Raw genomic sequence first — 14717 nt, forward strand, 5'->3', positions numbered from 1 at the left:
ATGTCAGAGTCAGAGGAGGAAGAAGACACAGAAGCTGTAATTTACCTTGATTTAAGAGAAGTAGATGAGGGCAGTGGAGATGAGAACTTAGTAGAGAATCCATTGGATGTCAGCGTGCATAGTACTGCTTCTTCAGACAATGGGGGAATAGATAATAGACCTTGGTTAAGTGCCAAGTTTAGGAGTTTAGAGAAAAGAAAATACGAGCTTTTGGGAAAGAGGTTTTGAATCTGCTATTCAGAGTGTGTAAATTAATTACCTTACCTCACATCCGGAGATAGCTGGAAATGAGGGACGCTTTTCGGCATGATAAAACCTTTTGAAATTAGCTTGAACCTGACCCAGAGATAAGAAGTTGTCAGAAGCCGACAGCCTGGTCCATAGAAAGGATTTATGTAGACTTTGTAGTTTAGCCTGTGAGGTTTGGAATGCACTTGCATTGCCTCAGATGTACATTGAAGAATTCCAGTGTGGAAGAAAATAAATAAAGGAGTGTTATTTTGAAAATCCAAGGCTGTGAAGAGAGTATTTTTGGAGCAGCAAAGCTAGACCAGGACAGACAGACAAACAGACAGATAGATAGATTAAAATAGTTTCTGGAACCATACGAACTAGGATAAAATGGAATGAAAATGTGTAGAGGAAAAATTACAGGGTAGGGACTGTGGAATCCCTGGTGCTATCTAGCTTGGCTATTTGCTTTTAATGTTTCATTACCCATCTAGGTAACCTCATCAGTGCCAGTGAGCGTGGGTGCCTGGTGTTAATCCGCAATTACATGAATGTTGGCAAGCAATCAAGAGCAAATAAGGAAAACCATATCCCCACCCAAACTGGCAGGACAAGCTGCTCTACATAAACACACAGTAAATCTTACACTCACTAGCTGTCAGGCCTCCCAGGTAAACCAGAAAGGAAACACGACTATAAGAACTAATTCTATTTAATTGTAAGAATGTTACAAGTCTAAACTGCAAACTTCCCATAGCCACTTTTAACTGCTTGATCCATTAGGGTGGGGCATTTTTAAGTTTCTTTCTCTGACCACTAGGCTACCAAGACTTCTGCCTCTCTTGTCTGCTTCCTGGGCATCATCCCTGCTCCTCATTCTTCCAAAGTCCTCCTCAGTATTGTATGTATGGGTGATGTTTACTGTGGATGCTGTCAAAGTCCCTGATGAAGACAATGTCTTCAATGGGACTAAGTGCAACCCAGCCGTGTGGGATCGCTCACGAATGCGAATCCTAGAAAGAAGACTTGGACACATTCTCTCTCTGGGTGAAGTGACACGGTATAGAGCCATGTACCTCTTTTTATTTGGGAACATAAGGAAATGGGGATAATTACACATACTTGTCAAGTGATACACAAACATCCAATAACATAACTTATCTTTGAGTTCTTCCTTTTCCCACAGATATCACAAAACAATTTCCTAGAAACACTTCCTAAGAGCAGATGTTTCTCACACCTAATTTCTCTGAAGCCTTTTGCCTTATCACAACTAATCTTCCTTAATCACCCTCTCGTCCTGTGTATGCTTCAGGCAATGTAAATCCCCCCCTTTGATCCTATAACGTCCTGTCCCCAGAGTGATGTAAACTTTGTTTATCAGTGAGATGTTTATTGAGCCCTTTTGTTTCCCTTCACCAGTAATTACCAGGAATACAGATTAGGCAAGTTAGTGCCCTCCTATCCTGGCTTATAATAGAATGGGTAAGCAGAGCATTTTTATGCTAGAGGTCCAGATATATATAATTATGATACAATCCTATTCTAACATATTTATGCTATACTGCAACAGTTTATCTAATCAGGTAATGAAACATCTGCAAACAAACAGCTGAGCTGCACTAAGGATTCTACAGTTCAACCCTGCACCAAAGATATTTTCTGCCATTGGAGTGTAGGCACTTCAGGTGCATATTTCTATGTAGCACATGTGTGCAGAAGTGTCCACACATATATCCATAACCTAGTCCACTTTTCCATGCAAACAAGTCATAAGGAGACAAGTAGGAATCTTTGTTTTCTGAGACTTAAGTTTCAACAACATGAACAAACTATTTTAACTGTATGTCTGCAATCTTGGGATATAGTATTGGTGGTGATGTTCTTACTTTTCCATAGCCTAAAGTATAACTCTATACCATAGGCAGCTATGCACAATTAAAACAACGTTGCGTGTACCTCCCTCCTAACCCTTTCCCCCTTTAATTGTAAACATCTTTTATTTACAGATATGTACAGATCAGGTCAAAAGTAACTACACTGGTTTATTGCACATGGACTGTGATATTAAAGGAAGGCCATGCTGCACTGGAACCAAAGGCAGGTAAATGCTTGTGATTTGGGGAACACCCAAGAATTGTTTTTAGCAACGTTTTTACCAAAATGTTCCTGTTTCGTTTTGGGATCAATTTTGAAGCCTGCCTATATAGAAGGTTTCTCATAATTCCCTCTGCAATGCTTGAGCTGAAGTGTGTTTGATTAGCATGCAGGTTGAAAGTGAAGAAACATAGTTTAGTATTTTTCAGGTTTTGTTGTTCCGATCTGCTGTTTAATACAGCAGTTGAGTCTGTTATCATTGTTCTATAATGTAGACCAGTGTTTCCCAACCTTGGCAACTTGAAGATATCTGGACTTCAACTCCCAGAATTCCCCAGCCAGCATTCGCTGGCTGAGGAATTCTGGGAGTTGAAGTCCAAATATCTTCAAGTTGCCAAGGTTGGGAAACACTGATGTAGACCATATTGCTCATTAGAAATACTGAAATCATTAGTCACCGAGCTGTTATAAGCCCCACAAATGTAAATGAGAATGAGTCTAATTCACTCTCTAAACTCTCACAAAAGTTCCTTATTTAGCAGCTTTTCTACTAACAAGAGTTCACTCTGTGTGATCTTAACGCATTTGATTAAGAGAGTTTATGCCATAAGAAATTTGTTAGTTTAAAATGCTTAGATACACTCAGAGAAATTCTAGAGCAGGACTGATCTTCAGGCAATGAAGAAGCTATCTGAAAATTCAGTTGGATGCACTGAATTGAAATAAAGTCACATTTGAATGAAGTATAATTTAGGCTTAATTTGCTTAAGGTGAGAACAAATAATGGTGTTTCCTAGATTTGGCCAATATGCTTAAAGTAGGTTATGGGTTTTGTTTTTGTTGTCATATTTAGAAATATACTTGAAAGATATCATAGCTATGTTCACATAACGTGGCATTTTTTGAATATGATGATGATAATAATAATAATAATTTATTAGATTTGTATGCCGCCCCTCTCCGAAGATGATTGGACTGTCTTTGCTAGGTAGATGGGGGAATCTGCAGCCCTTCAGAGGTTGGGCTCAAATCTCATCAGGTTTTAACAGTGTGGACAATGCCTTTTTTGTGATCATTAACACAGATCTTGATTGTGCAAGACAGGAGCTTTGTCAGTCCCAAACCAAGAATGACACATGGTGATTCTACCAAGCTGTGTTCTTTATTGTTTCATGCTTAAAAACAAAAATCTTGCCAGACCGAATGCTCCAGTATTTGTATTTGCATCTATATTCTGTAGACTATTAAGGAGAGACTGTCTTTATACTGCTTTCTTGCTTTCCCTTCTTTCTTTCTTTCTTTCTTTCTTTCTTTCTTTCTTTCTTTCCCTTCTTTCTTTCTTTCCCTTCTTTCTTTCTTTCTTTCCTTTCTTTCTTTCTTTCCCTTCTTTCTTGCTTTCCCTTCTTTCTTTCTTTCCCTTCTTTCTTTTTTTCTTTCCCTTCTTTCTTTCTTTCTTTACCTTCTTTCTTTCTTTCTTTCCTTCCTTCCTTTCTTTCATGCATAGCATTTGGCTTTAGAAGTCTCTTACTATTCTATAATGCAACCCCTCCCTCCTGGGAATCCAGTGCATTCCATCATATTTTAATGGAGAATTGAAAATTAGTTAGCTAATTTTAGTTAGCTAATTAGTAGCTAATTTGTTTGCTAAGTTATTATTGATTGGTGAGTTGCAAAATGATTTGAAATTGAATTGCTCCAGGTGGAAGCCTTTCAGGCTCAAAGCAACCTTTTGGGTCTCTGAAGCTAAAAAGACTTCTAGAATATTTCAAATTGCTGTTATAACTTTGAACAAGTGTTTTGAATTCAAAACATTTTGCAGGTGGCTATTTTTAAATAAGTACCCTGTTTGTTTGTTTTTTTACTTCTGTAAGCAATCAAAGCAGCTTACAAGAATTAAATTAATTACAATTATAAAGTCGGTGTAATTAAAATCCATGACACTGAAATCAAGATAAAAGAAGGGGTGATGAATTAAACTGACCCTATCACTCTCTTTATATTAGCTGTGAGATCACAACTCGGGAGTACTGTGAGTTCAAGCATGGCCACTTCCATGAAGAAGCAACTCTTTGTTCACAGGCAAGTAATGTCCTCAGGCAGCTTTCCTTATTTTGACACTTTTCAAAGGGAGTTGAACTTCAGATCCCAGGATCTGGGTCATTTAGTGGGAGTTATATATGGGAAAGATGTGTTGGTGTCAAATGTTTACTCCATACTTGTAGATTAAGGGCAGAAGAATTTCTTGTTTGGAGAAAGAGCTAAAGAGCTTCACAGGAGGGACAGCACCAGTATCTGACCTCTTACGTAGTTGCTAGGCCTAAGTGTCTAAGTAAGGTTCACAAAAGCTGCCTTGGTTTTCTATGAAATATCCATAAGCTAAGTAGCATCAAGCAGGTCAATGCAGGTTTTGAAAAATGCTTTGGCACCAAACTATTAGAAAGCACTGTGGTAAACTGAAGAGAGAGCTAGTATGTTCATTAAAAAATCTCAGGCATCCTTGAGTCCTACTGTCAAGACCAGTGTTTTTCCACATTCTTCTAAAATCTGCTGTGGTCTTCAATATACAGTGGTACCTCATGATACAAACTTAATTGGTTCCAGGAGGAGGTTCGTAAAGTGAAAAGTTCGTAAGATGAAACAATGTTTCCCATAGGAATCAATGTAAAAGCAAGTAATGCGTGCAAATCCTTCAGGAAAATCCCAAACTTTATAAGGGAGGGGAACAGAGGGCAGGGAGGAGGGGGCGGGTGGAAGAAGCAAGGCTAGGCTAAAGGGTGAGTGGGAAGGAAGAAAGGCAAGGGGGCGCCCCTCCCTTTTCTTTCTTCAAAAGACACCCTTTCAGTGCCTGCAAACACGCTGTTCTAGTTATTTAAATGCAGTCTTTTCCCCCTCCAAGCCGCCCCTCCCTTTTCTTTCTTCAAAAGACACTCTTTCAGTGCCTGCAAACACGCTGTTCTCCTAGTTATTTAAATACAGTCTTTTCCCCCTCCAAGCCGCCCCTCCCTTTTCTTTCTTCAAAAGACACTCTTTCAGTGCCTGCAAACACGCTGTTCTCCTAGTTATTTAAATACAGTCTTTTCCCCCTCCAAGCCGCCCCTCCCTTTTCTTTCTTCAAAAGACACCCTTTCAGTGCCTGCAAACACGCTGTTCTCCTAGTTATTTAAATGCAGTCTTTTCCCCCTCTAAGCCGCCCCTCCCTTTTCTTTCTTCAAAAAAAGGGGGGGGAAGAAACCCCTTCATCCCAGCAGCAGCGACTTGGGTTCGTAAGGTGAAAATAGTTCAGAAGAAGAGGCAAAAAAATCTTAAACACCGGGTTCGTATCTTGAAAAGTTTGTTAGAAGAGGCGTTCGTAAGATGAGGTACCACTGTATGTTGTATCACAGCTTTTCCCATTTCCTCCCTTGATGGCTGGAGATTCTGGAAAACGTAATCCATAACTGGCCAGCAACAGGTTAGACAAGGGTTATCTACATATCTTAAAGACTTATTTTTGTTGTTGTTGTTCTAGGTTCACTGCATGGGTGAAGTATGTGGCCTCTTACCATTTCTTAACCCAGAGATTCCAGATCAGTTCTACAGGCTCTGGTTGTCTTTATTTCTTCATGCAGGGTAAGCCCCCCCCCCCCCCAAAAAAAAAAATATTGTGAGGTTTGATGCTTTGAAATTGCCTTTTTGTGTTTTTGTGTGTCAGTATAGTATCTCTTGTTTTTTTGTTCAGTTTTCCTTCGGTGCATGTCTGATTTTCTGACTCTGGGCGGGAGTGGGATATTACAAAGTGTCACTGATCACAGTCAAAAAGCTAGAAAATGAGGCCTAGCTAACTGATTCAGGCCTGGTCTTTCCTGGCTTTGCCCTGCAAACATTTATAAATTACAGAAATTCTTCAACATCAGCAGTCAAAAAACACTTTGCAACTGTTCTGCACCTTAATACATTGGAGAGGGATTAATGGAAGTAAGAAGAAAATATAAAGAAAGTGATGGAAATGGGGTGATCCCTGTCAGAAGAGAAGGATTTAGGGGTAGTGATTTCTGACAGTCTCAAAATGGGTGAGCAGTGTGGTCGGGCAGTAGGAAAAGCAAGTAGGATGCTTGGCTGCATAGCTAGAGGTATAACAAGCAGGAAGAGGGAGATTGTGATCCCGCTATATAGAGCGCTGGTGAGACCACATTTGGAATATTGTGTTCAGTTCTGGAGACCTCACCTACAAAAAGATATTGACAAAATTGAACGGGTCCAAAGATGGGCTACAAGAATGGTGGAAGGTCGTAAGCATAAAATGTATCAGGAAAGACTTAATGAACTCAATCTGTATAGTCTGGAGGACAGAAGGAAAAGGGGGGACATGATCGAAACATTTAAATATGTTAAAGGGTTAAATAAGGTTCAGGAGGGAAATGTTTTTAATAGGAAAGTGAACACAAGAACAAGGGGACACAATCTGAAGTTAGTTGGGGGAAAGATCAAAAGCAACATGAGAAAATATTATTTTACTGAAAGAGTAGCAGATCCTTGGAACAAACTTCCAGCAGACTTGGTTGGTAAATCCACAGTAACTGAATTTAAACATGCCTGGGATAAACATATATCCATCCTAAGATAAAATACAGGAAATAGTATAAGGGCAGACTAGATGGACCATGAGGTCTTTTTCTGCCGTCAGTCTTCTATGTTTCTGTGTTTCTAAGGTGACACCCGCACCCTATCTAAAATATCCTTAATGATATAGGGTGATTATACAATCAAAGGTTTTTTAAAAGTAAAATTCCCCAGAATCTAATCCTTGATGCTGTCTGATAATTGGCTTGAACCAATGTAGCCCTTCAAACCTATCCAGAATGATAGGTTTGATGAATGAATTAAGTGGACCTCATGGGCTTCCCATACATCCACTGATTCTCATTTTTCAAGTTGTGTCTCTCCATAATCCCTTCATTTCATCTGCATGAAATGATGGGAATGTTTGTCCAGTTTCAGGTTGTGCTACTCCTGTTAGGTAGTGGGCAACAAAACTTCATCCCAAAGTTCTTATGATCAAACAAGAATATGAAGAGGCCACAATCTGTCTTTAACCTGCTAATATTTAAACTGATAGGAGGATCCCTTGTGGCAATCCAGGCTATTTATCAAACTGGCAAAGGTTTAGCACCACAGTTGCAACCTGTAACATTGTGCTGGCTGATATTGTGTGCAGAGATGAAGGAGAAGGGCTATTTTTATTTTTTTGAAGGAAAGGGAAACAACGCTCTCTACATGGGGCTACCTTTGAAGAGTGTTCAGAAACTTCAGATCATGCAGAATGCAGCCGCGCGAGCTACCGTGGGCCTCCCTAGGTACGCCCATGTTTCTTCCGGTCACAATTCAAAGTGTTGGTAATGACCTATAAAGCCCTACATGGCATCGGACCAGAATACCTACGGGACTGCCTTCTGCCGCAGGAATCCCAGCGGCCGATTAGGTCCCACAGAGTTGGCCTTCTCCGGGTCCCATCGACTAAACAATGTCGGTTGGTGGGATCCAGGGGAAGAGCCTCCCCTGTGGCGGCCCCGGACCTCTGGAATCAATTCCCCCCAGAGATTCTAATTGCCCCCACCCTCCCTGTCTTCCGCAAGATGTTAAAGACTCACCTATTCCCCCTCTTCTGACTATAGCACTTGAGAATGACTGTGTCGCATTGATTGTTTTTAATATTAAATGGTTTTAATTCTACTTTTATTAATTGGATTTGTATTATTGTTACTGTATTTGTTGTTGTTGTTGTGAGCTGCCCCAAGTCTTCAAATCTAATGAATTGAATTGAATTGCTCTGATTCAATTGTCTGTCTCCCCTAGGATTATCCATTGCCTGGTGTCTGTGATCTTCCAGATGACAGTGCTCAGAGATTTGGAAAAACTGGCTGGCTGGCTTCGTATTACTATCATTTTTATCCTCAGCGGCATCACAGGCAATCTGGCTAGTGCCATCTTCCTACCCTACAGGGCAGAGGTATGGGCATTACTGGGGTTTTCTGTTGAAGAAGAATCTTCTTACAGTTGTATGAACTGGACCATATTTTGTAGACGCCAAATTTGAAAATGTTATTAAATCTTCAAAATCAGTAGCAACACGAGAACATGATCACAGTCAAACAAGAATGCTTTGCATCCAGTACTAAATTCTTATAGCAAAGGAATATAGCAATAAGATTAGTAAAAAAGAAAACATTGGCATGACCCAACTGTGGTGTCTCCTGAGTAGTTGGCAGCACGCCAACTGATTGATCTCAAAATTGATCTCAAAAGGGCTAAGCCAGATCAGTCCAGGTTACTACAAGTACGGGAGACCAGAAAATGTGAAGGTTATAAACTAGACTGGGAAAGCAAAGTATTTTCGCAACTGCCAGTAAAATTACATACATGTGCTCATTATGTTATTTGTAGTTGAGTTCTTTTGGTCATGGTGATTTAAATACACGATTTTTAGATTCTGAAATATTTGAGGTCATTATTTATTTTATTATTATTATTATTATTATTATTATTATTATTATTATTATTATTATTATTATTTATTAGATTTGTATGCCGCCCCTCTCCGTAGACTCGGGGCGGCTTACAGCAATGATAAAAACAATATATAATGACAAATCTAATAGTTAGAATCTAAAATAACAATAATACATTTAAAAAGTCTAAAAAACAAGAAACCCCAATATATATATTAAAAAAAAACATACATACAGTCATATCATACACAAAGAACTACATAGGCAGGGGGAGATGTTTCAGTTCCCCCACGCCTGATAACAGAGGTGGGTTTTAAGGAGTTTATGAAAGGCAAGGAGGGGGGGACAGTTCTAATCTCTGGAGGGAGCCGCCACAGAGAAGGCTCTTCCTCTGGGTCCCGCCAAACGACATTGTTTAGTTGACGGGACCCAGAGGAGACCAACTCCGTGGGACCTAACCAGTCGCTGGGATTCATGCGGCAGAAGGCGGTCTCGTAGATACCCTGGTCCGGTGGCATGAAGGGCTTTATAGCCCTTTGAATTGTGACCGGAAACTGATTGGCAACCAATGCAGACTGAGGAGTGTTGAAGTAACATGGGCATATTTTGGAAAGCCCATGATTGCTCTCGCAGCTGCATTCTGCACGACCTGAAGTTTCCGAACACTCTTCAAAGGTATTTGAGAGCACTGTTTTGTTTACAGGGCACTGGTGTTAAAGAACATTCGCTCTACATGAGCAAACGGTAGCATATAAACAATAAGAAGAAATGGTTTTTAAAATCTTCCTGTATAACTACTGAATTTATCTTTTTCTCACACATATTCCTTTCTTTCTCTACTTTCATGCTGGCTTTGTTCAGACAATCTTATGTTGCCTTAATCATTTGAGACATGAACAATTGTCCATGTTGAGAATATAGTCTCTCCATGGAACTGGAAAAAAAGAAGAAGCATATTTTAGTTAACTTCAGCTTTCACTTAATTCTAATGTGTGATATTATAGTAAAGGTATTTTGATCGGTTCTGAGAATAAAGTCATGGTTTTGAAGTGAGCATCACATACTGAAATAATTATAGTTTTCCAGCATAGACATAAAGAGGAAATATTCTTAACCCTAAGCTTTTGGTCTTGTTAGCCTACAGAAAGGAAGGAATGCACAACGGGTGTTTGGTAGGACCATAACTGTTATTGGCATCTCAGTTTAGTAAACTGAGATAATGATGTAAAGGTTTCCCCTGTCCAGTTGTGACTGACTCTAGGGGGCAGTGCTCATATCTAGTTCTCAGTCAAAGAAGCTTGTCCGAGAAGACGTTTCCATCATGATATGGCCAACATGAAAATACAGAATGTGATGACCGTTCAAGTAGAAACTGTACCTATTTATCTACTCACATTTACATATTTCGAACTGATAGGTTGGTAGGACTTGGGGTGACTAATGAAACCTCACACCATCACACATGGGTCTCAAACCTGGATTGTCAGCTTTCCAACAGACAAATTCAGTATTACGACAGTGTTAAGGTTTGAGACCTTTACACAACAGTTTGAGGTTCCATGAGTCACTCCAGGTACTCAGTTATTGTGCCACAAACAGAGATGAGACTAATTAAATATAACATTTCTTCATCATTTCTTGCCTTCCACTATGCCAAGAAAACTAGATGATCTACTGGAATCAGTTTCTTGGGAATCTTGTGGTTGCTTGTATCTCATATTCAGGAGATCAGGAAGCTTAAAAGTGTTTGTGTTTCAATGATGGGCCAACCTTCTGAAAGGATCTCCTGTTGCAGATTTCTCTGCCACCAACATTTCCCACCTTCCAAAAAATAAAAAATAAACCAGAGCTTATCCAGAGAACTTTTGAGAGTTAATGCCATATGCTTTGTTTGGGTTTATCCTTGTGTTTCAATATTTTGTTCTATTTTTTGACTTTGTGAGCCAAACTTTTAAGAACCCTGTGGCTGTGTAATAATTTATTAGATTTGTATGACGCCCCTCTCCGAAGCTAACATACGAGGGGAAAAGAGTGTAATCTGTTAGTTGTGGGTGGGCAGGAATCTGTTTGCACTTAAAACTTGGGGATCATTCAGTTATGACCTCCAGTTCCAGTTCTGGGAGAATGCCCTATTTACATTTTTAATTTGTTCTTCTGTCGATTGCTTTTCTAGTCTGAAAACCCCAGGCCTCTTGAAAGTGTTACTGAGAAATAAATTCATTAGGGAAAGTTATCAGAAGGAGTACTAAGCAGCTTTTGGCCCATCGCTGCCAAATTCTCTTGATCGCAGGATCAGTCTTCCCTTTGTCTCACCCCCACCCCACCCAACCCTGCTTCCTCCTTGTTCTTGGCACGTGGCTGGTGAGTCAGCTGGCCTGGCCAGCTGCCATCTGATTTCTGGCCCAGCGCAGACTGGGAAGCCGGAAAGCATTCAATGATGTCACTGCTGACATATGGCAACAAAAAGAAGTGCTGATTCAGCTTCTTTCACTGCTGATTTGAAAGGGAGTGGAAAAGACTGGAAGGTTTGCTGAAAGTCTGCACCACCAGATGGAAGCAACCCCTCCCTTGGGTTTTTCATTTCGCTTTCTAGAAACATAGAAACATAGAAGACTGACGGCAGAAAAAGACCTCATGGTCCATCTAGTCTGCCCTTATACTATTTCCTGTATTTTATCTTACAATGGATATATGTTTATCCCAGGCATGTTTAAATTCAGTTACTGTGGATTTACCAACCACGTCTGCTGGAAGTTTGTTCCATGCATCTACTACTCTTTCAGTGAAATAATATTTTCTCACGTTGCTTTTGATCTTTCCCCCAACTAACTTCAGATTGTGTCCCCTTGTTCTTGTGTTCACTTTCCTATTAAAAACACTTCCCTCCTGAACCTTATTTAACCCTTTAACATATTTTAATGTTTCGATCATGTGCCCCCTTTTCCTTCTGTCCTCCAGACTATACAGATTGAGTTCATTAAGTCTTTCCTGATACGTTTTATGCTTAAGACCTTCCACTATTCTTGTAGCCTGTCTAGTAGCCTAAGCCAGTGTTTCCCAACCTTTTTTGAGCCGCGGCACATTATTCATATTTTCAAAATTCTGGGGAACACTGAAGGGGGGGCGGGGGGGGGGGCTAAAGAAAAGTTTGGACAAAAAAAAATCTCTTCCTCCATTTCACTCTATTTCTCCCTCCCTCTTTCTCTCTCTTCCTTCCCTTCTTTCTCTCTCTCCATCCCTCTTTCTTCCTCTTTTTTGCTCTTTCTCTCTCCCTCCTTCCCTCCCTCCATGTCTTTCCCTCTCCCTCCTTCCCCCCTCTCTTTCTCTCTCTTGCTTTCTTTCCCTCTCTTTCTCTTTCTCTCTTTCTCTCATTCTCTCTCCCCTCCTTTTTCTCTCTCTCTCTTTCTCTCTCGTTCACCATGCCGGCAACAGAGAGAAAAAGAGAGAGAGAGAGCTGGAGAGAGAATGGAGGGTGCCGTTGTCTTCGCCTCCGCCCGCCGGCTCTGCAGCTAAGAGGCAACAGCAGCCATCAGCCTCCTCGCCCTCCCAGACGTTCCCAGCGCCCGGCCACGCGCCGCCTCCCGTTAGCCCGGCTGACCTTTCCCTGCTGCTGTTTTCTCTTCATGGCGCAAAGCCACACAGTCCCGGACTCCTGGATCGCTCGCTTTTCCGGCCAGCAAGCGCGGCGCAGCGCTTTCCTGGGCAGATGGCTTTGCTGACCGGAGAAGCGAGCGAGCGCCATGAAAACGGCAGCAGGGAAAGGTCGGCCGGGCTAACGGGAGGCGGCGCGCGGCCGGGCGCTGGGGACGTCTGGGAGGGCGAGGGGAGCCGGCGGGCGGAGGCGAAGACAACGGCGCCCTCCATTCTCTCTCCGGCAGCGAAGGAGAGGGGGCGGATCACGCCCCAATACAGGAGGCGGCGGAGGAGGAGGAGAGTGGGCGGATCGGACGGGCAATGGGGCAGGGCAGAGAAGCCAGGGGCGCGTTTGGCCAGAGGCACCGTGGGGAGGCAGGGGCGGCCGCGGCTCCCTTTACTCCTACTGCCGGACCTCCCCGCCCCTGCCTCCTTTTTCCCGCCCTCCTTCTTTGGGGCCCAGCCGGAAACAGCTGCATCGGGGACAGTTGCGAGCCGGGGGACAGTTGCGAGTGGGAGCTCCAGGTTGGAGGCACTGGCGGTCCGGCACTGGCAGTGCCCCGCCCACCTGGAGCTTCCTGCGGCACACCTGACCGTGTCTCGCGGCACACTACTGTGCCGCGGCACACCGGTTGGGAAACGCTGGCCTAAGCAACCAAACAGTATACAAGATGTGATGCATAGCTTTCTGGGCCAGTGGACACCCACTCCTGTGTACTAGTTGCAAGCCTGTAACTGAGATCCTTTGGTCTTTATGTACTTCAAACCACAGGCACCACAGAAATGAGGGAGTCTCAGCAACCTTTCCAAACCAGTGCAGTGTTGGCCTGGGTAAATGCACAGAGATGCACCTCTGATGATGATTCCCTCTCATGTGCTTCCACACACATGCACACACACAGAGATAATCTGGGGGCAGAGCAAAAACAGAAGTCTCAAATGGCCAGGTACCTCCAGAACCTCAACAATACCCATATCAATATGAGGTACCTCCAGAAGAACATTGGGCCTTATTAAAAAAAAATGAAATTCAGTGGTGAAAAAAGTAAAGTTCTACATTTAGGCAAGAAAAACAAAATGCACAGGTACCTTGCTCAACAGTAGCAACTATGAGAGGGATCTTGGAGTCCTAGTGGACAACCCTTTAATTATGAGCCAGCAGTGTGCAGCAGCTGCCAAAAAAGCCAACACAGTTCTAGGCTGCATAAACAGAGGGGTAGAATCAAGATCACGTGAAGTGTTAATACCAGTTTATAAGGCCTTGGTAAGGCCACACTTGGAATATTGCATTCAGTTTTGGTCACCACGATGTAAAAAAGGATGTTGAGACTCTAGAAAGAGTGCAGAGAAGAGCAACAAAGATGATTAGGGGGCTGGAGGCTAAAACATATGAAGAACTGTTGCAGGAACTGGGTATGTCTAGTTAATGAAAAAAAGGACCAGGGGAGACATGATAGCAGTGTTCCAATATCTCAGGGGTTGCCATAAAGAAGAGGGAGTTAGGCTATCCTCCAAAGCACCTGAGGGTAAAACAAGAAGCAATGGGTGGAAACCTGTCAAGGAGAGAAGCAACTTAGAACTAAGGAGAAATTTCCCGCAAGTTAGAACAATTGATCAGTGGAACATCTTGCCTCTAGAAGTTGTGAATGCTCCAACACTGAAAGTTTTTAAGAAGATGCTGGATTTGTCTGAAATGGTAGAGGGTTTCCTGCCTGAGCAGGGGGTTGGACTAGAAGACCTCCAAGGTCCCTTCCAACTCTGTTGTTGTTGTTGTTGTTGTTATTGTTGTTGTTGTTGTTATTGTTGTTGTTGTTGTTGTTGTTATTATGTATAGTAGAATAGCACCTGTGACATCTTCATTTCATCTATTCTTAATTTTAAAATGAAAATTGGTTTTGTAATGAAGAATATTTGCCAAGCTCCAATTAGAATCATTAGAAGATTATTTGTATTAAGGAAATGGCTCTCATAATAAATTGTAGCCCCTGTTCATAACTGTGAAGAATCTAAGGCAGAGGTGTCAAGCTCATGGCCGCAGGGCAGATGCGTGATGCACAGGCCACGCCCACCCCCAGTTTAGTGAAGGGGGGTAAGTTACGATCCATTACATGATGATGTGAGTTTGACACTCCTACCTGATCTAAGGGCTTGAAACTGAAATATAAGGGTTTAATTAAATGATGTTTTTTATTAAATAAATCAAATTCTGGGGCTGTGCAGTGCCTCACATTTGACTTTGAAAAGGTGCTTTACAGTACGAAGGCCGCACCT

At 42.0% G+C, this 14717-nt stretch overlaps 1 protein-coding gene across 3 annotated transcripts in view; it reads left to right on the top strand.

Moving 5' to 3' along the window:
- RHBDF2 (rhomboid 5 homolog 2) overlaps positions 1–14717 on the top strand; it is a 119209-nt gene that overhangs the window by 98607 nt on the left and 5885 nt on the right. For 2 of the 3 annotated variants that reach the window (XM_070739877.1, XM_070739878.1), the window contains exons 14-17: positions 2241–2335; positions 4332–4407; positions 5837–5937; positions 8161–8314. In XM_070739877.1, coding sequence (XP_070595978.1) covers positions 2241–2335; positions 4332–4407; positions 5837–5937; positions 8161–8314 — 426 coding nt within the window. The remainder of the gene's footprint in view (positions 1–2240; positions 2336–4331; positions 4408–5836; positions 5938–8160; positions 8315–14717) is intronic. The other variant, XR_011558072.1, reaches the window with a different exon arrangement.

The sequence above is a fragment of the Erythrolamprus reginae genome, chromosome 2 (assembly GCF_031021105.1).
Source record: "Erythrolamprus reginae isolate rEryReg1 chromosome 2, rEryReg1.hap1, whole genome shotgun sequence".
NCBI lineage: Eukaryota > Metazoa > Chordata > Lepidosauria > Squamata > Dipsadidae > Erythrolamprus > Erythrolamprus reginae.